This window comes from Petaurus breviceps, unplaced genomic scaffold (genome assembly GCF_028583685.1).
Source record: "Petaurus breviceps papuanus isolate PSGF00001 unplaced genomic scaffold, PetGlider_PUasm1.0 90639, whole genome shotgun sequence".
NCBI lineage: Eukaryota > Metazoa > Chordata > Mammalia > Diprotodontia > Petauridae > Petaurus > Petaurus breviceps.
The window spans coordinates 4,673,670-4,699,539 of NW_027187296.1; the positions used below are offsets into that span (position 1 = coordinate 4,673,670).

At 36.4% G+C, this 25,870-nt stretch overlaps 1 protein-coding gene across 1 annotated transcript in view; it reads left to right on the forward strand.

Annotated features, from left to right (window-relative positions):
* Positions 1–25,870, forward strand: part of TRPC4 (transient receptor potential cation channel subfamily C member 4) — a 282,270-nt gene that overhangs the window by 203,731 nt on the left and 52,669 nt on the right. Inside the window, exon 4 of the mRNA XM_069064634.1 lies at positions 9,941–10,277. Coding sequence (XP_068920735.1) covers positions 9,941–10,277 — 337 coding nt within the window. The remainder of the gene's footprint in view (positions 1–9,940; positions 10,278–25,870) is intronic.

Below are 25,870 nucleotides of genomic sequence, written 5' to 3' on the forward strand. Positions count from 1 at the left end.
AAGTTTCAATATCAGTCACTACTCAGTACTCTATTAAGGGGTAATGGAAAATACATAGGCCATCCACCCCTCAGTCACAACTAAATTATAATTTAAACAGTTACTATTCAGTACTCTCTTAAGTGGTAGTGGAAAATACACAGGCCATCTGCCCCTAGGTCATAAGTAAGTTATGATTTTATCAGTCACTACTCAGTAGCCATGGATTCATTTTGACTCAAGGCAGGTAGTTCCTACCTTAATCCACCAAACTGTCACCTGGGTTCAAAGGCAGACAGCTCCCAGCTACTTTTCCAGCTCTCCCTGCATTTTCCACACCATATTGAAGCTCACAATGTCCAGTTCATCTCAAATCCTTTATAGTCTCTGTTCCTGGGAAGAGAAAACTTAACAGAGCCACAAAGTACTGCCACTGCAGTCATGCTTCCTCTGGCAGCTCCAGCTGGACTTGGCAGTCCTCAGCTGCTCCAGCTGGCCCTTGGAAGTCTTCAGCAGCTCCATTCTCAAAATCAAAATCACTTTCTCCCATTCTCAAAATCAAAAGCACTTTCTCCCATTCTTAAAATCAAAAGCACTTTCTCCACGGACGTTCCAGTCCAGCAGCAGCAGCCCAGCCTTCAAATGCTCACTGAGAGAAATTCTCTTTCTTTCTTCCTGGCAGCAGCTGCTCTACCTCCAGATGCTTGTCTCAAGAAGTTCTGACTGTCCAGCTTGTGCTCTTCCTTAAATATGGTATTAGCTTCTCCCTGTTCAGCTTCCAGTTATGTCAGCAGCAGGCGTTCATACCTCCTGTTTCTTTAACAGAGGCGTGCTAAGTACCTCTCAGCTTAACAATACAAAGGGATCTTCAAATTTCATTACTATTACAATACATGACATGAAACAAAGAAAAAAGATAGCTGTTCATTAAAGTGAAGCTGATTATACAAAGGAAAAAGTCTGCTTATTAGAGAGAATATTTAACATTAGCTATAGGAAATACATAAGGAATATGTCCATATAATATATAACTAGTTTCACTAAATCAAACACAAGTGTAGTAAGCTAGATAAAGGAGAGAGACATTCCAGAGACAAAAGGTCCCCCTTTTCTGACTAATTAAACCTTTTTGTACCAGTTTTGGAAGCAAATAAGACATTGAAGGGAACCAACTTTTTAAGCTGGGACTACAGTTCATTCAGGGGTCATACACAACAAAATGGTGAATACAAAACAAAACTCAATTACATTCTCCCCAAAATTCACTTTCTTTTAAAATTTATTTTATTTTTTGACATTCTCTTTTTAAAATTTGTTCCAAATTGTCTGCCTTCCTTCAGCTTCCCCCACCTATTGAGAAGGCAAGTAATATGATACCCATTCTCTATATAAAGTTGTACAAACATAATTCTATATTAGGCATGTTGCCAAAAATGCAAGAAAAAAGTGAAAAATATGGTTTCAATGTGCATTCAGTTCATGAGTTCTCTCTCTGGGTATGTATAACATTTTTCATCATGAGTCCTATGAGATTGTCATGGATCATTGTATTTATCGGTCATTCACAGATGATTATTGTTATGACAATGCTGTTACTGTGTACTATGGTTTTTCTGGTCCTTCACACTTCACTTTGCATCAATTTACTTAAGTCTCTCCAGGCTTTTTTTCTTCATTTCTAAAACTACCCCCATTCATCATTTCCTGTAGCACAATAGAATTCCATCACTATCATATGACAAATTGTGTCCAGCCTTTCCCTAATCAATGAGCATCCCCTCAGTTTCCACTTCTTTGCCACCACATAAAAGATCTGCTGTAAGTATTTTTGTGCTCTAGGTCCTTTACCATTTTCTTTGATCTCTTTGTAATACAGAACTAGCAGTGATATGGTTGGGTCACAGGGTATGAACAGTTTTATAGCCCTTTTGGCATTAGTTAAAATTGTTCTCCAGAATGTTTGAACTAGTTCACAACTTCACCAACAGCAGTGTATTAATGTACTTATTTTCCCACATCCTCTCCAACATTTGTCATTTTATTTTTATGTCACATTAGCTAATCTTATATATGATATGATATATGAGAGTTGTTTTTATTTGTATTTCTCTAATTATTAGTGATTTAGAGCATTTTTCACAGGACTATTGATAACGTTAATTTCTTCTTTTGAAAACTGTCTCTTCATATCCCTTAACCATTCATCAACTGGAGAATAGCTCTTAGTCCCTATATTCAAAAATTCAGTTTCAAATGTATCCAGAAAGAAAGGGTGAAAAACAGTGTCAAATACTGGAAGAAGCTCAAGGTGAAGAATGTGACTTAGTGAAGAGAGCCTTGGACATGAGTCAGAAGCCCTAGGTTTGAATTCTCTTTCAAATTCTTAACCACTGTGTAACCCTAAGCAAATCACTTCACTCTCTGTCTTGGTTTCCTGTTCTGCAAAATGGTGATAAAATGCCTGTAGGACTTACCTCAAAGAAAGGTTTTCAGGTTCAAATGAGATTATGAAAATAGTTTATGGAAAGTCCTTTGCAAACCCTGTGCTACTTGCTGACTTGACTTACTATATGAAAATCAGCTAATTATGACGACTAAGTAGAGGTCATTGGATTTTCTACTTAGGATATTTATAGTACCTATGGGTACTCAGATTGCAGGCTGACTGTGTGTTCCCTTCTCGTCTGAAGACAATGATCATAGAATTTAAGTGAAAATTGGCCTTAGTGTCCATCTAGTCTAACAACTCCTGTTTCAAAGATGAGGAAACTAAAAGTCCTTCTTAAGTGCTTGATGTGACTTTCAAAATCAGAATCACAAAATCTCTGAATTGTGAGAAATAATCTGAGATCAGAGAGTCCAATCTGTACTTGAACAAGAACTCCTTCTACAATGTTCCCATGAACTATATTCTAAGCTTCAATTAATGAATTCTTCTATTAGAATTCCTATTACTTCCTGAAGGAACCCATATATTTTAAACTTCAATTAATGAATTCATCGATGGGAATTCCTACTACTTCCTGAAGGAATCCATTCCACTTCAAGATGGCCCTAATTGTTAGAGTTTTTTACTTGCAGAGGCTTGATAGTTAGAGGAAGCTGGTGATACAGCAGATACTGTCAGGACTGGAGTCAGGAAAACCTGATTTCAAATCCAACATCAAGCACATATTAGCTATGAAATTCTGAGTAAATCACTTAACCTCTGTTTACCTCAGTTTCTTTAATCAGAAAATGATGATAATGATAACACCTACTTTTCTTTGTTGTTATAGGATCAAATCAGATCAGATAGTATTTTTTTAAATGCTTAGTACAGTGCCTAACACAACATAGGTGCTATAAATTATTTCTTTTCTTTCCCTACTCCTCATCCTCCAAATCTGTCTCTGCAGTTTACTTCCATTGTTCCTAGTTCTATATCCTCCAGATATCTAAGTAAAATCACAAGAACATCTAATGTTTTTCACTTAATCTCTTCAAATACTTGAAGACAACTCTCATATCCCTCCTAAATCCTCTTTCCTTTAGGCTGAATATCTCCATTATCTTCACTCCCATCTTCCTATGGAATCATTCTGATGCCATCACCATGCTTGTTCCCCTCCTCCGTTTTTCAATGCCCCTCACAAGATGAGATGCTGGGGTTTGAGCACAGTACTCCAGATGCAATCTGTGTGTTTGGGTCTGAGCAGACCAGATGCAGATGCAGGTAGAAAGCGATGAAATGATTTTTAGCATTGGGCAATGTGCTTTTCAGTAACACTGTTAGACTGTGGTATGGAAGGGGCTTTCCCATGATCACACAGCTAGTAATTCACAGAGATATGTTTCAAAGCCAGATCCATTGTCTTCAAAATCAGTGCTCTTTCTGCTCCACTACTCTGTCTTCTCTGGTGGCAGTGTCTTGAGAAACTCATGGTCCCTCCATATCAAATAACATAATGAAGTGACCAGGTGGGACTTTAGTGAAGTAGGTAGACTATATGCATTATATAGATAATATATGTATATGAATACCTTCATATGCGGAACACATGCCTGTCTATATATACCTAGACAAAGGTGAATATACATATGCCTTATAGTCAGAGAGAGGGCATGTGAACTCACATACCAAATAGAAAAGAAGTAGCATTGTGCAATAGATAGAATGCTGGATTTACAATGAGGTGCAGACCTGGGTTTAAATCCCATTTTTGATACATGTTATCTGTACAATCACAGACAAGTCACATTATCTCTCAACTCCCAGACTATAGGATGTAGATAAGTTCTTATCTTTATCAGAGGAGAGAATTCCTATACTAGGTTTCCTTACACAAATGAAATCACAAGTTTTGTTGCTTGTTGACCATATTCTTAAGGCAAGGATTAAAGGAGAATGTTTAAGGAAGAAAGGAGGAAGAAGATTTGGTCTGTGGATATCCTTCTCTGCTGTTTCATAATGATTCTGGACTTTCAAAGACTTTGTTGCTCAAGTCCTGGCAAGTCCTACCTACCAGAAAATCCATGTGTGGTGCCAGCAATGGACTTTCTGTCTGTTATCCAGTACCAGCCTAGGACTGTTCAGGGAGACTCATTGCAAGACTGGTCATAGGGCAATGACATTTTAACCACAATAACTCTCCAAAATCAACTGCCAATTAATTCATAAACAAGGAGTGTGATCAAGGGAGGTAATACCTACTCTGTTGAAAAAAAAATAGAATTTGTTTCATCACATATCTTGGGATTCTTTCTAAAAGCATTGATTTCTGAAAGTATAATACCTCTGATACTTTTCTAGACCACTTCCTTGTCTAATGACTTTGAATTGACAGATTTGTTATAATTTTGGATGGTCTAATGATTTCAATACTATTTAGGCACATACTGTCATGTACTTTAGAAAGTGGGACATATTATACCTCCCTCTCAGTACTCATACTACAGATTTTATTATGTAAGTGACCACTTGTACCAAGGGCTAGTCATGAATATGATCATATTTGTCATGGTGGTGGGATGGGGAAGGGGAAAAGGAATATACATGTATATACCACCTAAGACTTTTACAAATATTATCTCATTGGATCCTCACAAAATCCCCACAAGGTAGGGGATGTGAAAATGATGAGATGAGAAAAAAAAGTTAAGTGATTTTGCTGAATTTGAACTCGTGTCTTCCTGACACCAGGCCCAGGGCTCTATCCTCTGTGACATGGAACTATTTTGCTATAAAAGTATCAACAAAATTTGTTCAGCACTACTAACATACTTTTAATTTAAAAGAAAAGTAAACTAAATACTTTTTTTCAGTAAACACTGTGATTTCAACAGTAATTTAGATTTATAAATTATTATCCAAAGGAGAAAGTTATGGTGAAAATAAATGTAAAATTATTTTTCATTCCCATCTCTTTTGGGGGGGGATGGGGGGAGGTTGCAGAGAGAGTGTTTGCCTAGTAGACACTTTAAAATGTTATCAATTAATTAATTAGAAATATTCTTTTTCTCTAAGAAAAATCATGACTCATTTAAATATTATGGTCAGTAAAAAACATTTTTTGAAAAAAGCAAAAAGGAGCCTATTTTAGATTGAATTAATGTAATGGGTCAAAATCTGATAGAAGGGTGGAATATAAAAGGACACTATTAAAGAATTAGATTTATTGTGGTTTCTAGAAACAGTTCTTGGGCAATTTCCGTTCTATTAGTAGATAAAATCACATTTTGCAATTAATGTCAAGACCTTTGGAGACTTTTTATGATACCCACATCTGCTCACGCCCTTCTCACATCGTGCTGTTGGTTTTTCATACCACTGCCGCTTTCTGATACATGTGTTGATGTATTGATGTCTCCTTTATCACAAGCCATAATTTTCTCCTTATCTTTGAACTGTTTAAAATGCATGTTTCCTTGGAATTTTGATGTGTGGCATGTCAACACCCTAAGGCTGTAGGTTGCAGGATAGGTGATGATCTCCATAGGTGGAGGGACTTTTCTCATGGAGCATTTCCTCCAGCAGTGAAATCCCAGGTGCACACACAGCCCTCTTCTATTCTATCCATGTTAGGGATGGGTAGAGGGAGTAGGCAGAAGATATTTCTGCTAATTTGGTTTGAAGTTTGTATTCTTACAATCATTTTGTTGTTAAAAGAAGTTCTGATAGCCAACATTTGTGGGGAGGACATTGTGCAGTTCACTCACAGAGTAGTTTTATATAGATCATTCCCCATCTTACAGATAAAGAAATTGAGGCAAACAGGGGTTAAAGTGAGTGACCAAGGGTTGCACATTTACTAAGAGTTTGAGGTCAGATTTGAACTCAGATCTTAATGAGAATTAAATAGAAATCAAAAATAAAAATGGCATATAAGGGCCATATGTTGATTCTCTGTCAGTGAACGAACTACTTGTCCAGCTAAATTCTAAATGCTTCAAAAATATGTTTTTCTGTCCTCTGGACCCGATTTACTCATAGAGTAACTCCCGGGGTGCTAGCTGAGGTAGTGGTTGTGGATCCTAGTCCCTAAAAACTGTAGCGGGCAGCTTCAGGATGGCCTTTAGAAGCTCTTTCCTCATATGTTACTACTGAATTCCTTCTCCTATCTCTTAGACCTATGAGTATTTAATGAGGTTATAGCAATTCTTACCCGTCTTTTACACCTCTCCTACATTAACTTGACCCTGCTTCTGAAGATTAGAAAAATGGATCAATACACAGTAGAATTCAGATGATTTTGTTCTTTGCTAAGAAAGGAGTTTCTAAAAAGGCAGATCAATGTACTATAGTAAAGGAAAATGAGAAGCATTTAACATAGAGAACTTTCAGAAAAAGGTAGCTGCTATCACCCAGAAGGCATCCTTTGTCGATGCATGACAAATTAGTCCAAAGTATGCCATAACTCTGCTGTTACTGGCCCTGACTGAGAGAATTGGCAAGGGATATGTCAGGCAAAGCTCATCCTTTGAATAATACAGTTTTACTTTACCATTTAAGGGTTATAGGACTTACTTGAATGGATGACTCATCAAGGCAATACAGGGAGACCTGACAAACCTAACCATCCAGGAATGCAGCTTGATCTGTATTAAGACAAGTTTTTGGGATGCCTAATTTGTTATGAATTTATTTTGGTTTAATTTAATAAAAATGTATTGTGTGCCCACTATATACTCAGCATGGTGTCAGGTGACATTAAGAACACAAAAGATAGGCAAGACACATCACCTGGCACATTGCTAAACACACAGTGGGCCCTTCTTCTCTTCCTTAGTTGGCAAGATAGTGTGCAAAGTTATTACATATTTTTATAAAGGGAAAATTTCTACTACCATCACTCTAGCTCAGATTCTTAACATATCATTCCTAGGTTACTAAGCCTGCCTTCTGACCAGTCTGCCACCCTCAGACCCCTGTAATCTAACCACACCCCTAATAAAATACTCTAAGTGGCTTCTGTCTCTAGAGTCAGAGGTGTTTGTTCTTTAGGCCTTTCAGTCATGTCTGACACATCCTGACTCCATATGGGGTTTTCTTGGCAGAGATACTGGAACAATTTGCCATTTCCTTCCCCAGTTCATTTTACAGATGAGCAAACTGAGGTAAACACGGCTAAATGACTTTCCATGGGTCACATAGCTAGTAAGTGTTTGAGGTCAGATTTGACCTCAGGTCTTCCTGACTCCAGGCCTGGCACTCTAACCATTGTGCAATCTCCAACACTAGCTGTATGACCTTGGTCAAGTCATTTAATTTCACTAGATCTTATCTTACTATCTGTTGGGCTGAACCTCTAGTTCTAGAGCTATGTATAATTATGTGATCATCATTCAGTTCATAGTAAAGTCCATTTTTTCCTTGATATTCAAAACCTCAATGATCTAGGTCCAACTTAACTTTTTAATTTTATCTTCTAATAGTATGAAAATCTACATAAATCTCTTTATGACCCAAAGATGTCTGTTTATTATGCCCTAGACCACATCTTATAATTTCTCATTTCCATGCTTTTGCTCACATCTTAATTACAGAGGATAGAACCCTGCCTCTGGAGTCAGAGGATCTGGATTAAAAACCTGTCTCTGATGCTTAATACCTGCCTGACCTTGGGAAAGTCACTTAGCCTCACTGGGCCTCAGTTTCTTCTTATGTGAAATGAAGAAATTGGACTAGATTGCTTTTGAGGTCCCTTCCAGATATATATGTGTGTGTGTGTGTGTGTGTGTGTATGTGTACATATATACATATACATATACATATATATGATACTAGCACCATTCATGGAATACTTTTATTTCACAGATAACACACAGGAGGCACTGGAGTTTAGGACTCCAGCCTCTAACAGGTTCGCTCTTCATCTGTTTAGACAGGAAAGACAAAAAGACAGCTTCAGAGGGGTTAATAATCTTACTTTACTCTAGTCTAGTCTTCTCAAAGGGTGGCTGATATTGGGAGCATCAACTCCTACGGCATTCCCTAATCACTCTTCTTGCAGGAGCCAGTGAGAAGGAGGAGCAACTATCCCTAGGTCTTGATGGGGTCAGTCTAGACAGGCACAGCTTGTACATTCCCCTACATCCCCTCAAACCTTTATGGCGGCCAGTCAAGGCACACACAGCATCCCCACTCACTGACCAGTGCCCTTACTTTATAGGGCAACAGACAAAGAAAGTATCTTGCCAACATGAAGCTCACAGATTAACTTTAGCAATATCATCATTTTGTGAAAGCATAGTAAATATCCCTTAGGTCACCCCCATATCTCATGGTGCAGTCACAATAACACTGTCAGTCACTATGATTCTAGGAACTACTATCTATGATCCTGGGGGCTATTCTGGGAGTTATCATCTAACGCCTGGAAACTAGACATTGACATGACCATGAATGCTGAGAAACTCCACTCTAAAAAGGATAACAAAATCCTCCTTACATATAATTTTCTTCCTACTTTTCTGCTGATCTAAAACTTGCCCTCTACCCAAAGCCTAGTTCATATATTACCTTTTATCTTAAATTAATCCAGCTGGAAGTGATATGGCCTTCCTATGAATGAATGAGGGAGGGAGTGAATGAATGAATGAATGAAAAAAACATTTATCAAATGATTACTGTGTGTCAGATATTGTGTCAAGCACTGAGGATACAAATAAAAAAGCAAGAAAGCCTCTGTCCCCAAGAACATCACATTCTAATAGGAAAAAAAATAAAATAAAACACATGAGTGTAGAGAAATGGTAGATTTTTGGTAGAAATTCTAGACAAATGGTAGCCAGGGAAAAGTATTTTAGACTACTGGTGGAGAAACTGGTGAATGGAATCACAGAGCAATTGATTAGTGTATATTTCTGTAAATGATAATATCAAATGGATTTCTATTTCCAGAACAGAAGGGTGTATGTACTATGTCTGTCATGGCAGGATGAAGGCTGGAATGCTTTGTGATGAGCCTAGGCATAACCTAGGTATGGTTAATTCTCAATTAAGGGCAAAGGAGCACAGGTCCAGAGTCGAACTGCTTGGCCCAGCCCAAATTATTTGCTATCTAATATTGCTTGTTACCTTTACCTATATGGAATTCCTACTTTCCTAAATGGATTATAAGCCCTCTGAGGGTAGGCATCACATTTGATACCTCTTTATGCTTCTCTCAACTTCATCCACAACAGAAAAGTTCCTTGAGGACAAATTTTTTTTGCTTCATTTTTGCTTTTGTCCTTTTTTCCCCCAGAGACAAGCACAGCATTTTGTGCAAGTAGCTAATGGTTTCATTTTTATTTAATGGAGTTGAAAGTATGCCTTTACCACAATGAGTGATAAAGTATTTTAAGCTGCAAAGGGCCTCTTGACTTTTGAGCTTGATCAATGATCTTAGTGATTAAATAAAGGTTATTTCATGCAATATCGACTTTACTTTTCTTTTCCCTCTTTCCCTCTCTCTCTCTTCTTCTCCTTCTGTTTCAGTTTGTTGCCCAACCGAACTGTCAGCAGCTCCTTGCATCTCGCTGGTACGATGAGTTCCCAGGCTGGAGGAGAAGACACTGGGCAGTGAAGATGTTGACATGCGTCATCATAGGACTTCTTTTCCCTGTCTTCTCTGTATGCTACCTGATAGCTCCCAAAAGCCCCCTTGGACTTTTCATCAGGAAACCATTTATCAAGTTTATCTGCCACACTGCATCCTATTTGACTTTTTTGTTCCTGCTGCTGCTTGCCTCTCAACATATTGACAGGTCAGACTTGAACAGGCAGGGGCCACCACCAACCATCGTCGAGTGGATGATATTACCGTGGGTCCTGGGTAAATGTATTACTCTAGAAAATATCCTGGAAATGTCTTACTACCATGATGTTTGCATTGCTCAGGGATGAGGTTCCAGCAAGGTTTGGAGACATAAGAAAGCCTAAAATAATGTTTGGCCATTTTAGATCTTAGTTCTATTCAGATATTTCAGAACAAAGTGAAAAAAAAATTTGTACAAGGTCCCTAGATATTCATGGATATATTTGTTCCCTTTGATGTAGCATACAAATTAACTCTTTCTGCTTCCACATGGAAATCTGGAAATGTAAACTAAAGCATTAGGATTGCAAATTAGAATGTTTTTTTTTAATGTGAAGAAAATTTCTGATTTTTTTTTTTACTTTTACCAATTCAAGGATTATATGAGGATAAATTAAACCATCTTACAAATCTTTCCAAACTATTTTGCATTTTAAAAATAGGATAAAATATTCCAAAGGGTTAAAATGTCACCCCTAAAATAATTCTATTCAATTGCTTTTCAGTTAGATCCCCATGAACCTTGTTTTAAATTAGAAACATTCATAGTAATCAGTATCATTCTTCTTCCTTCCTCTGACTCCCACACCCTCACCAATCTCTCTTACACTGTTTTCCAGCACCTTTTATTTTGAAACTGAAGCAACTCATGCTAAGATAGAAAATTTAAAAATGGAAAATGAACACCTTGTTTTTCTTTCTTCTTGTTCACATAGCCATGATTGAAATTTACATTTTTGTGATTATCTTTCCTATTGAGAATACTGAGAAATCGTGTTCCTTCTCAATTTGGATCTTTCTCAAAATCATTCTAGTATTATACATATTTATCTTATTTGGCAAATTTATTACTTAGAAAATATGAGACTAGTTCGTTACTTTTCATGTTCTTTGGGACTTTTTCTAATATGCTACTGAGAATATATAAGATAGAGCAAAGGGGGAAGAGAAGGAGAGTTATGTAGGTGAATCTGAGTTCATTCACTCAATTCAAAATAACATTAACACTTTAATTTGAGTCCTATAGATGGAAAAAGGATGTTTGACATGCAATATGGAACATCTTTCATATAAAGGGACTGTTAAAATAGAATTTTTTTCTCCCTCTCTCTTGATTTGTTTAAATGTGATTAAATTTGAAAGTGGAAATAAGGATGGGCAGTTTTCCAAGGTCCCCATGGATCTAATAAATGCAGCTCAGCATTTGTTTCTATGGTTAAAATAACTTATGCACTTTCATTTAAGTTATATATATATATATATACATATATATGTATATATATGTATGTGTATATATAGGCTAAGATGCATTCTTATATAGGAATTTTAATATCAAAATTATATTTTAAAAGTCCCAGCATTTTATTTCCCCTCATATGATTATTTTCACATTATATAAATCTGATCTGTTATGTATCTTAAGGAGCCACTCTTCATTTTGTTGTGTATTTCCACAATGAAGGGTAGGGAGTTTAGCCTGTGTACAATTTTATGCTACTAATCTGTACTCTATGGATAATTTAGGAGCATACTAAATATTGTTTTATCAAAATATTACAAGTATTGGAATTCAAGATATATAGACATAAACATCAATTAATTAGTGCAGGTGTCTAGAAAGGAAGTTTTTTTGTGAGTCTTTTAATAAAGGGAATTTATATTAAGCCCTTAAAGGTAACACAGCCCCAAGTTATGAGTTTCAAGAGGGATTTAATTTGACAGTGGATTCTTATCCTTGTAAAGGTGACCATTGCAACTTATTAAAAGCCTAGAGAAGCTTCGATCTTCCTTGGTGAAGTGAATTCTCCCATATTGACAGAACCTCAGAGGCTTCAAGCTTTCAAGCATTATACCATATATTCTTAGGAAAAAATGGAAACTTTGTGAAATCATAGCCCTCAATACACAAGGATTTTAAATAAAATAAAGTAAAAGGGTTGGGGGTTGTTCAAAATATGATAGTAATACAGCTATTTATTTGAATCATAAGTGAGATGTAATAATATATGGAAAAGAGTCAAAATGCTGAGTTCAAAGTTGTTCTATTTTTCATTTTTATAAAGTGAGTTTGTAGTTTATGTTCTAAGCACTAGGGAAAAAAAATTAGGCAATTTTTAACATAGTGATATTCTGTCATTTGCAAATAAAGTCCTAGGTTAATAACTTCTATCAATAGAGCAGATCATGAGAATTATTTTCTAACATGAGGAACAATGGCTCAGTGAAGAACCATTAAATCCCATGCAATTAAATTCAGTACATATTCACAGTTTCTTGGTGCAGGGAAGGCACTGGACTAGGGATGTAGGATATAGAAAAGATGATAATCCATAATACCTGCCTTCCAGGTGCTTACAACTTAGAATGGGGGATCTGGCAAATTCAGAGAGGAACAGCTAGGTGGTGCAGTGAACAAAGTGTTGGCCCTTGAGTCAGAAAGACATGATTTCAAATATTTACTAGCTGTGAGACACTGGGCAAATCATTTAACCCCTGTCTGCCCCCGGTCTTCTCATCTGTAAAATGGTGATAATAATATCACTTATCTCTCAGAGGTACCCTGCTTTCTGAGGTTATTGTGAGAATCAAATAAAAGAATATTTTAAAGTGCTTAATACAGTACCTGGAACATAGCAGTTTCTGTATAAATGTTTCCTTTCTATGGTGTGTCAGAATTTATGTCTCTTAATAGAGAAACTAAATAAGTAACATTTTTTATTCTCCTATTCACTCCTTTGATGACTAATATCACACATCTGGGAAATAGTTGGTAAGAGCCAGATATGTATGTAGTCTATGACCATGAGGATATATAAGAAGTGTTGTACTGGTCTACTTATTGAATTATTCTGTTCTATAAATAGTTGATTCAATTAATCTCAACAAACATTAATAGAACACCTACTTTATAAAAGGTTCTATGTTAGATGCTAGGGATGAAAAAATTAGATATAACACAGCCCTTTATATTGAGGAAATTAAAGTCTACTGGGTTTTTTGGCACATGTAAACCAATAATTATAATACAAAAGGCTAATGAAATAATTGCAATAGAAAGATCCAGGCAAAGTACTATGAGGAATTAAAGGAATGGTACTGAGTCATTTTACTGGAAGACAAGTTTATTAGTTACTGAGAATATCTTAAAAGATTAGACACATCATCATAATCATCACTGTCATCATCATTGTACCTAACATTTGTATAGTACCTACTGACTGTGTCAGGAACTATGCTAGGCCCTTGACAATTAGTATCTCATTTGACCCTCACGATGACCCTGGGAGGTAGGTACTACTATTTTCCCCATTTTACAGATGAGGAAACTGAGACAGATGGCGGTTAAATGACTTGCCCAGGTCAACACAGCTAATAAGTCACATATATCCTCCAAACTATACTAAATTTTCATAGTATTCTAACTTTGATTTACCTTCTATTAAAATTAGTAATCTGTTCTTGAACTTATTTCTATTTTCAAGCTGTATAGGCTCTTGGGAGAACAAATTCCTCAAGTTTACTGCCAACTGGGTAAAAATGGTTCTATATTTGCTTTTATAAACCATAAAGGGATATTCCCTAAAGCCAAGCATATCTGAATTTTGGGTGAAAAACCCATGTTCACCTCATCTATACCCTTCAATGATTTCATATCCTTCATTCAAAATTTTCTTTTTTTTTTCCAGAATGAAGTTATGTTATCATGTTTGTCCTCATACATTAGCTCCTCTATACCATCAATCATTTCAGTGGATCTTCTCTTCACCTTTTCCATTTCTTTAAGCCTTTGTTGAACTTCAGAGTCTCAAACTGTTAGAATTTTCTTTTTGTATACCTTGTGATTTTGCTTAAAGATAGTATGTATTTGCCATCCTTATTATATTGTTACGTTTTTATACTCTTGGTTTATATCAGGTTTATATCTTCAGGGAGTATTATTCAATAATTTTTAGTGTTCTCTTTTTATTGAAAGTTGTCTTCTGTTAGCTTTAAGCAGTTATCCTAGAAAAACAGCTTATTTTTTTCCTTCTAAATTAAATAATTGACAATTTCAGCAGCTACCTTCCTACCTCCCCACAGAGCCTTCAAAATCTCTCTGTAGCCTCCCTCTGTCAGGATAAACTATTGCATGTAACAATACAAGTCAAATTGGGCCCATAGAAGCATTAAAGCTGTATTGGACTTTGACCTTATTAGCACAGAGCTCTAAACAATTGAATTTGTTGTTGATGAAGATGAAATAAAGTGAGATAATATGAAATGTCATATGATATGTTATTTTATGACTATATATTATAGCACTATGTTAAAAATTGCATAATTTTTCCCCTAGTGCTTAGAACAAAATCTTCAAACTCACTTGATAAAAATGAAAAATAGAACAACTTTGAACACAGCATCTTAACTCTTTCCCATATGTTATTACATGTCACTTATGATTCAAATAAATAGCTTTAGTACTATCATATTATCAACAACCCCTACCCCTTTTACTTTCTTTTATTCAAAAGATGAAATAAATTAAATAAAGGAGATAATAGGTCAGAATGATGAATATAATATAAGTGCCTTAGGAGAAGGAGGTCTTTCTCTACGTGTTTTGTTTATATAACACATAGACTGAAGATAGTATTGCACATATGTTGAAAGTGGGAAAACTACATCTTAATTATAGAAGTAGGTTTCCCTAAATTGTATTTTCTTCGGTTCTAAGGTGACAAACCAAACAGCTTTCTTTGCATATAAAAATGCATTTGCTTTGGAATGTGGATAGGCTAAAACATATTTTTTGTTTTGTTTGGGTTTTGCCCCATATAGAATTAATAAAAATACACTTGAAACATTCAGATTATTTTTCTTACTTATTTAGTGGACTAAAACAAACCCTACATGCTGATGAAATCCAGATGTGAACTTGACCCAGCAAGCAAATAGGTTCTCCTTCCTTTTCTTTACCTCTCAACTTTCTGCTCAGTTTCAATGATTGTTCATGATGTCTTCCCAAATTTTCCCTTAAACCCCTTCCCCAAATAACCTCTCACACTCTAAAGCAGGATTTTCTGCTTCTTTAGTGCTCTTAGAGGAACAGCCCTCAAAGATGATAAAAAGCAGGCATCAGAAATCAGGAAGACTTGGGGTCAGTCTATGTAGGCTAGACAATTGGCTGTATGACACTGAGCAAGCCATGTAATATCTCGGTTCTCTTGTAAACTTTCTAATACTAAAAATTGTATGTTTGCATTTGTAGAGTGAGGTCTGTTATTAGTAGTTATCTATACCAATGAAACATTAGGTTTGATCTTTAAAAAGTGCATTCATTCTACATCTTCATTTACACTATAATGATGTAACCCCTACAGGTATAGCCATCTCTTCTTTCTCTGGAATGACTCACTTATCCAATCTGTTATCATTCCAGCAGGTCTGGGCTTCCCAAATATGGAACACTATCACTTGATTCCAATTCAAATTCTTTCAGGTTTATAGGGGTAGCCCATCTCTGTGTATCTGTTTGCATGGGGGTCTAGGGTGGAATGGGGAAAAATGCTGTGAATATGAACCTGGTGTGCTGATCAAAGGAGGTTCTTACAGTGAGAGCTATGTGATTTTTCCTTGTGATTTGGTCCTATAATAATACAAACATTATTGAAAAACACTATTGTTCAGGCTAACAATGCGCCTGTACATTAAGTCTACAATGAAGAGTTTTCGAAATAAAAGGAAAAATAGGAGGAGGAAATGAAGAAATGTAATGTGATCTAATAGCTTTAAGGAAATCAATCTGACTTTTCATTAATTGATTATTGTTATTGGCAATTTTAAAAGGAAACAAAAACAACTTAATAGTAGTAGATTTATCTTTGTAATTAGGCCTTCATAATTACAGGTATAAAAGTTAAGACAATATGAAAAATCACTAGGGCCTTATATGGGAAAGGTTGGGGTGGGAAATTTTGCCCTTTGTGGCAGAGAAAAAAGAGTCACTATATCATTCCTTTTGGTCCTGCTGGCCACTTTTATTCCAAGGAGAGGGATGATCCTGATGTTAGAAACTGGAAGTTCCTTTGAGACCACATTTTCAATAGCCATGGCTTGTTGTTGTTCAATCATTTCAATCATGTTGGAATTTTTGTGATCCTCTGGACTTATGTCCATGGAGTTTTCTTGAAAAAGATACTGGAGTGGTTTGCCATTGTCTTCTCCATGGCAAACAAAGGTTAAGTAACTTGCCCAAAGTCACATAGCTAGGAAGTTTCTGAGGCAACATTTGAATTCAGTTCTTCCTGCCACCAAGCCCAGCACTCTATGCACTGTGCCATCTAACTGTCACATAGCAAGAGCCCAATGCTAATATTCAGTAGACACGATATTGATGTGGGAATGACCCCTGATACTCAGATTTCCAGGGTTGCTTCCAATTCATATGAACTGCCCAAGTAATTCCTTTTCTCCTTTAGCTATAAAAGAAGTTCTCCATAAATTAGTTTCTGTTAACTATCTGTGTGGTTGACAGCGGCAAGAGGATTTCAAATTATGGTTGTTTTATCTTTCCCTTTTATGAGTAAGCAGACTTTGTGGTTGCTAAGTACATTGTTACCTCTAAAACAGAGTCCTTGCTATTGTTTCCATCCATGCAACATCATATTAGATTAATAATTAATGCACAAATATTTCATAGCACATCTCTAATTCATTAGGTTAAAATGGTAACAGCTCTTCTGAGAGATAGAGTAACATTTTTGATTTAGGAAGCTGGCTGACTCATATTCTTTCCCAAAGGTTGTAAAAACCAATTATGATTTTTATATGTAACATTTCTGCTAATTACAGTGACTGCTAGACTAGAATAGACTTGCTATGTCATTGCATTGGAAAACGTAACTCATGTCACAAGTTTATATATTAAAATAGAAACATGATATAGGTTTTTAAAAAGTACCAAACATCATGGAAGATTTGAATCTTGACTAAAAACACTTTCACTGTGAAATCATAAGCAAGTTACTTAACCTCTTGGAACCTCAATTCCCTCCTCTGCCAAGCGGGAATAACAATGCTCAAAGGAGCTATCTCATAGTTCTACAGTAAGGATCAAATGAGATAGTGTTGATAAAGTATTTTGCAGGTTTCAAAGTGCCATATAAATAACAGCTACTATTATTTTGGGAGATTAGGTTCTTGTCATTTTTCTGTGACAAATGGAATTATAGTGGCCAAGTGGAAAAGCAGGATACCAGAATCTTAAAATCACAGATTTGAGTTGGAAGAGATGTCATCATCCATCTAGTCCAAACCACACACCATGACGTACCCAACATGTGGTTAAGGCAAACACATCATTCCTTCAACTCATCCTCATGTTCTACCTCCACAATATCTCTTATGTCTCCTCTCTATATTTGCATGGCTGACACACTGGTACAATCCCTTATAACCTTATACAGCACTCTCTTGGTTGGTATCCCTCCCCAAATTCTCTCCCCACTCCAGACAATCCTCCACCTAGTGGAGGATCACATCAAAGTGGTTTTCCCAAGGCGCAGAACTGATCATGTCACATTTTGACTCAATACACTCCAGGGGCTTTCTCTAGGATAATATATGACAGCTTCTGTTTGGGCTTTTAAAACCCTCCCAACATGACCCCTTCTTACCTTAGCACTTTTCTTATGCTTTATTTCCCTCTACATGCTCTATGATACAGCAATACTAACTTTCTTCTTATTTCTCATAATATATGACCTTCATTTCCCAAATCTGCACTTTTTCTTTGGTTGTTTTGCATGCCTAAAATGCCCTCCCTCTTTGCCTCTTCCTCCTGCTATCCCAGGCTTCCTTCAAGACTCAGGTCAAATTCTGCTTTCTGTAAGAGGCCTCCTTGTATACCTTCCCTCTAAAGTTACGTCAGTTTGCCCTGAATTAATTTTTTATGCTCATTGTTATTTGTGACCTTCTTGAGGTTAGGAAGCATGTCTTTTGCCTTTCTGTGTATCTTTGGTGGTTAGTACAGTTCTTGGAACATAGTAAGCATGTAAGAAATGCTCGCTGACAGACTGATATGACGTGAATTCAATTCCCTTCGTTACTCTGGTTGTGATTCTCTTAACATTCTTCAGTTTGTCAGCTGGGTAGAGCCTGGGCATGGGGTCAGGAAGACCTGAGTTCAAATCTGGCCTCATTCACTTACTAGCTGTGTGACCTTGGGCAAATCACTTAACTTTTATCTGTCTCAGTCTCAACTGTAAAATGGTGTTATTATTAGCAACTATCTCCAAAGGCTATTGTGAAGATGAAATAAGATAATATTTATAAAAAAAAGTATTTAATACAGGGCCTGGTACATAGTAGGTGCTAATAAATAGGCTAGTTATCATCATCATCAATGTCCTTATCAGTTGTGGTGCCATTTAGACTCTATTAGAGCTGAGGTCTGACACAGGCAGAGTACAGTAAGACTATCAACTCTCAATTTCTGGGAGTCATGCCTCTTTTAGTATAGCCCAAGATCATATTAGCTCTAAAAGCAGTCATATCCCATTTCAGAGCATATTGAGTTTCAATCCCAGTTTAATTTAAGAAATATCTAGGTGGCACAGGGCAGAGAGAGCTGGGTCTAGAGTCAGGATAACCTAACCTCTAATCCTGCCTCAGACATTTACTAACTGTAAGACCCGGAAAAGCCCATTTCTTCAATTATAAAATGCAGGTAAGGATAGCACCTACTTCATGGGATGGTTATGAGGATCAAATGAGATATTTGTAAAAAAAATCACTTATCACAGTGCTTGGTACATACTAAGTGGTTAATGTTTGTTCCTATCCCATCTCCTTCCCAATCCATTAAAATCCTCCAATATTTTTTTCAGAAAAAAATAGTTCCTTAACCATGCTACCCTTGTCTTGAACTTATAAAGTTGATTTCACACCTATTCCAATTGAATTTCCTCTTATTAGATTTTTAACCTTTCAAGATCCCTTTGGATCTTGACTCTGTTGTTCAATGTTTGAGCTATCCCTCCCTCTCTATTTTTTTGTTATCTACAAGTTTAATAAGCATTCTGTCTATGGCTTTCAACAGACCATTGATAAAAAAAAATGTTGAAAAGTACAGTGTCAGGGCGGCTAGGTGGCACAGTGAGTAGAGTGCTGGCACAGGAGTCAGGAGGAACTGAGTTCGGATTCGGCCCCAGACACTGAACACACACACAGACACACACACACACACACTCACAAACTAGCCATGTGACCTTGGGCAAGTTAACCCCAATTGCCCTCCAAAAAGGCAAAAAGAAGGAAAGGAAAGGAAAGGAAAGGAAAGGAAAGGAAAGGAAAGGAAAGGAAAGGAAAGGAAAGGAAAGGAAAGGAAAGGAAAGGAAAGGAAAGGAAAGGAAAGGAAAGGAAAGGAAAGGAAAGGAAAGGAAAGGAAAGGAAAGGAAAGGAAAGGAAAGGGTCAAACCTAAATCTCTGCGTTTCTTTATCCACTGGAGACCTATCAAGTTGATATTGAACCATTATTAACTGTCAACCATTTCTGAATCCTAAATATATTCTCTTCTAATCCACATCTCTCAATCTTCTCCCCAGTAATGGTACAAGGTACTATCAAAATCTTTGCTGAATATTAGATGTACTATATCTACAGTATTCCCTTCAGCTACCAATTCCATATTCTTATTTAAGAAGTAAATGAGATTAAAATGCTGTGATAGGTTTCTGATGACACTGGGTTGGCTCTTTGTAATCCACACTTACATTTTTAGAAGTTTGCCAACCATCTCATTAATTACTGCTTCTAAAAAATTCCTAGGAAATAAAGTCAAGCTCATTGTCCTATAGTTACAGGCTTATTTTTTCACATTTATTAAACACTGGGTTCTTTGCCCTCTTGCTACTTTATCATACCTCTGTAGTATTCATTATCTTTGAAATATTTCTAATGATGACTTATCAGCCACATGAAAGTATATGTATATGCACACACACATATATATGTATGTATACTCCATTTTTCATTCTCGGTATTTGTTATAATTCAGTTGTTTTCATCATAGTTAGCATTTGTTATTTACTCATTTTCAGTCGTGTCTAACTCTTCATGACCCCATTTAGGGTTTTCTTAGCAAAGATAATGGAGTGCTTTGACATTTCCTTCTTCAGCTCATTTTATAGATGAGGTAATTGAAGCAAAGAGGGTTAAGTGACTTGTTCAGAGTCACACAGCTAGTGTCTGGTTCTGTGAAGTGTAATTCAGTCAAAGGGCTGCACTTGAGGATGTAGAGGCCCACATGTGACCTTGAGGCTGCAGATTCCCCACCCCTGCCCTAGTTAGTTCTATCACCTTTTGAGGAATAGAATTATCACTGATAAGTCAAGAAGTCATTAGCAGCTCTTAGAGAGAGAGAGAAAGACTGAGAGAGGCAGACAGAGAGACAGACAGAGAAACACAAAGAGACAGAGAGGGAGGGAGGGGGAGAGAGAGAGAGAGAGAGAGAGAGAGAGAGAGAGAGAGAGAGAGAGAGAGAGAGAGAGAGAGAGAGAGAGAGAGAGAGAGAGAGATAGGGGGAGACAGACAGAGCAAGACCCAACACATGTATATAAAATCATTACTGTTTCAGGACATCTGTCTATCTCTGTTTCAAAATTGGAGTGAAATGAAATGCTTTTAAGTCATAAATGACTCAACCAAAAAAAAGCATTTACTTAGTCATATCAGGGGGAGGACTTGCATAGAAAAGAAACAATATTCATTGAGGATGCAGCCTTGATTCACTTAAGTACAGTTCTCTAGGTGATAGTTATTCTCAGAGAGAGGAGTTCTAGCCCCTCATTTCCAGAAAAAAAAGAAAAAAACTTTGACCATGACATGACATCAGTGACTTTAGCCTTAAAACCCTATGCCAATTAAATCTTGATAATAGCTTCAATTCCCTTTAAGGAAAAACTGGCCTAAACTACATGGAACTAGGTTTCTAGACCTCTCCAAGTTACCTGCATTAGATTTCCAATTTATTCTGTACAAATTTATCTCTCTCCTCCTGTTTCTTCTCCTTCAGAATCCAGACATAGGGATCAATCAATAAGCATTTCTGAAGAACCTCTTCTGTGCCAGACATGGTACTAAACACACACTTTGGCCATGCAAATACAAAGGATGAATAATTTCTGCTCTCTGGGAGGTGACACTTTAACTGGGGCAGATTACAACTACACAAACTCATACATATACACAAACATATATATATATACTTATTTATATATACATATATATGCATATACACACATACATAATAAATACAAGGTTGTTAAGGAGGCAAGGCACTAGCATTTTACAAAATCAACAAAGATTTCCTGGGCAAGTTAGTGGTTTAGCTGTGTCTTGATGTAAGAAAGAGATTCTTTGAAATGGAGGAAAAATGGGAAGACAGCACAGGAATGGAGATGGCTAGTACAAAGATATGGAGTTGGGAGATACAGCATCGTTTGTGAAAAATACAAAGAAAGTCAATATGACTGAATAAATGCCTTTCTATTGAAAGAATCAATTCATTCTGAGAACAGCTTCAAGTCAATTATTTTTGGTTTGATGGCTTGTAGTAACTGCAGATTGTGTTTAGGAAATAAAATTCAACAATTTTGCTTCAAAAGATATAATGCGAGTAGAAATTTAAGTCAGATAATTTTTGTAAATGTTTTTTTTTCTTTTCTAAAGGGAAAAGAAAAATATAGAAGTACTTACATATTTGTACATTAAAATGAACCCAAAAATGACATAAGTCCTTATAAGTGCTAAATAAATATTTATTGAATAGAATTGAATCAGGTGGAAATTTGATATTTTCTCTATGAAAAAGGCTCTTCTCTAACCATTAATTACCATTTCAATCTGCAGAAATAGTCCAGCTGAGCCTATGTTTTCATGGGAATGTTGAAATGACAGGAAACCTGTGACAGTAATCTCAGAAGGAGTGCTTTATTACAACATTGATATCAGAGTGGTGGGAGTTACATTCTTGGACTTTACATCAATACGTTTTAAATATCAGACAGAGTGAGTTTACAGGCAGATAGATTTCAGGTGGCTCAGAGTTCTTCGATTCATGTTTATTATTAAAACTGACATGGCATCCTTATTTCTCACATTTTAAAAAATGCAATTATGTAATTATGAAATTATTTGCCATAGACAGTTGCCTGGATACTTTTCCCCAGAGGTAGAAGTGCTGGTTTCACAAATTAGGAATTTCAGGTTTTGGCAAGACCTAATAACAAATGGTTGGTAGCATAGTAAACAGAGCCTTGGCTGGGGAGTCAGAGGACTTGGGTTCGAACATTGCCTAGGTGACATTGTCATTTACTTCTTGGGACCTCAGTTTCCTCAAATTTAAAGTGAGTAGGTTGGAATAGATGCTTCTGTGGTCTTTCTTTTGTTTTTAACCTCTAGATCTATGATCCTATGTTCATTTATGCTTTTTACCTCTGGGACAATCACTTGCCAGTTAATCCAATAAGTGCTGAGTTCTTACTATGTGTGTGTGTGTATACATACATACATATATACATACATTGTTTTAGGCACCGATGTATAAAATTGTTTCAAGGGAATCTCTTCAAATGGAAATAATAGATTTCCCAAGGTCTCCTTTGCCTCAGTAATATAGACCTTTCAGTAGGAAAATAATCTCTATACACACACACACACACACACACACACACACTTCAGAGTTCTAAAAGACTCATCATAGGGAAAAAGATAAATTGCTCTCTTGGCAATAAGGTTGCTTTTCATTTTTTGTTTTACTTATGTTTTCTTTTTGTCTTAATCCTGTCTGAATGAGAGAGCGAAGAGCCAAGCTGAGAATTATGTTTCTGTTTCAGATTTCTCACATGAAATCAAGGGAGCTATTTTTTGAATGGCACATTTGCAAGCTGCTTTCTCACCAAACATCCTTTTATTTTCATAGCTATCCAGGACAGAATTCAACAAAAATTAAAATAACACAGAGTAAAAAGCCCATTATGGGCAAGGTAGAAAATAAATATTAAAAAACAATCCGGTATCAACAAAAATTGCTTAAAAGCAAGAAGTTCTCTCATTAGACAATATTTACTGTCTCCATATTATTGACACTTGATATCATTGTTTGCAATTGGGCCTAATCTAAAACTCTGTAAGTTATAAACTTAGCTTATGAACCATAGGAATCAGTTTGTAGAATGTTTCTAGTAAGGAGATAATGGAATAATTTATGGGCCCCTCCTCTCCCTGCCATTATCTGGTCATCAGTATAAACTTCCTTTTATTCTGCTTCTTCATTTTCTATAAATTTATCTGAAGCTACTTACAGGCATCGATAGAGGGCATTTTGTCACCCAAAAGTTTCCTGCATTAATTAAATCGCAGGACCTTCCCCATCTTTGAGGAGATATTGAAATAGGCTATCTAGAAGCACTTTTCAACATTCCTTTAATCTCAATGTCCTTTTCAAAATATAAGACTCAATCTAGGGATGAAGTCAACTTTGGGTCCCATAGTGATTTATCCATAATAGGTCCCCAATAACTATATATCAAATTAATACATTAAAATAGTCAGACTAGGGGCAGCTAGGTAGGACAGTAAGTAAAGCTCTGGACCCCAAGTCAGGAGTACCTGAGTTTGGTTCCGGCCTCAGACATAACACCCACACACATACACCAAAAAAAAAAAAAAAAAAACTAGCCGTGTAACCTTGGGCAAGTTACTTAATCCCAATTTCCCTCCAAAAGGCAAATAAAATAAAATAATCAGACTAGGAAAAAGTCAAATTCTTTAGCACTATGTGTGGTAGGTATAGTGCAAAGAAACCTGAACTTTATATGAAAGCCCATTTTCTACTCCTATTCTACCATTGACCAAGAGAATGACTTTGGGCAACTGCATTCACCTCTTTAGTCCTCATTTTGTTCATCTGAAAGAAAAACAGAACTGGTCTACATATTGCCTAAGATCTCTTCTTATCTCCAAAAGCTGCATTTCCATGAATTACCATCACTGATATCACTATTGATTACCATCTGATGGAGACATGGTCAGTTATGTCATATGAATTGGAGTCTCAAATCTGGTGAAGGAAGGATGAAAAATTCTGGTACCAAATGACAGTGTTTAGAAACATCATTGAAAGCCAAAATAGAATAGCCACTTAATTGCATGAGTATTCAGCCTAAATAGCCCTCCTTTCCTCTTCCCTGTAATCCTGTGGGACAGAACTGAGATAAGGTGATAGTGTGAGACCAGAGGATGGCCCACATTACCAGCTCTCATCCCTCAAATCCAAAGGTAGCATTATATTTCAGCTACAATCTTCCCCCTTGCTAATAATCACTGAATCACAGATTCTTAGAGATCCAGGTTTCTCCCAATGATAATATCCCTTCTAAATGATTCCTAACAAATGGTCATCTAGATTCTACTCAGATATTCCCAGTGACACAAAAATTGCATTTGAGTTTCCCTAATTATTAAAACATCTTCTGTATATGTCTTTATATTTTTATCTATTCCTTTGTATCAACACATATGTATTGCCTATTTATATGCATATGACACATATGGATTTTGTTTTCATTTTTAATTTACTCTATGTATTTGTTGTAGCAAGCACCCTAGCATACACACGGTGGCTGCCAACACAGGTTCTTAGATCTGCTTTTCTAAAGGAAAGCAACTCAAAATGGGTTTACAATCTTGCTTTAATCAAACTTATATCGTTTACCTAGTTCAGGGGGAAAAGGTCAGCACACCGAACTTCAGAGTATATAGAGGTTACAAGCAGAAGTTACAAGAAAACAGAAAAACATATCAAGCAAACAGGCTTCCAAACTCTCCAACCATTTCATATATCCATACCTAATCATAGTTACCAGAGAGGGAAGCATCAACATCTGGGTTTTCAAAGCCAGGGGGCTCTCAAAAGCTGCCCAGAGTCTCGTTTAGTCAAATCACACAACACTTCTCAAAGTGAGCCCCAAAACAAAGCCTCCCATCAGGACTTATATAGCCTTCTCCTGGCTCAGAGAATGTAACAATCCTCTTGACCCACTGCCCAATCACAAAGTATCAAGGTGTGGGCATTCCTGAAAAACAAGCCTCTAGCTCTAAAATTCTTTGAAGCTGCAATTCTCTTCAACTACTCTCTGTTCCTCACTTCAGGATGGAAATGATGGACAGACAACATGACCTTCACACATAATCTCTATGTTCTCAATTTCTTACATGTTTCTAAGCTCTGAAAACATCCTTATAATAGGGGTGAGAAGGGCGCTGTTTCAAAAGGAATGTGAATAAAGTATTTGAGAGTATCAGTAGAGGAGTCTAGAGCACAGCAGGTATCTAGCTCTAGCAACACACTTTTCCTCAGAGTGATTTACTATGTTTTGTAGATAAACTACAAAGATGATACCCTAAAGAATTTTGTCATTTTTTTAATGACAAGAAAGATATGAGCCTTGTATTTCTATTCTGATTATCCGAATTGGAAACCTGACTCGGCAACTGAATACCTGTGTGACCTTGAGTAAATCACTTACAGACTTCAGTTTCTTCTTTAAAATGAATTGAACTAATTGAC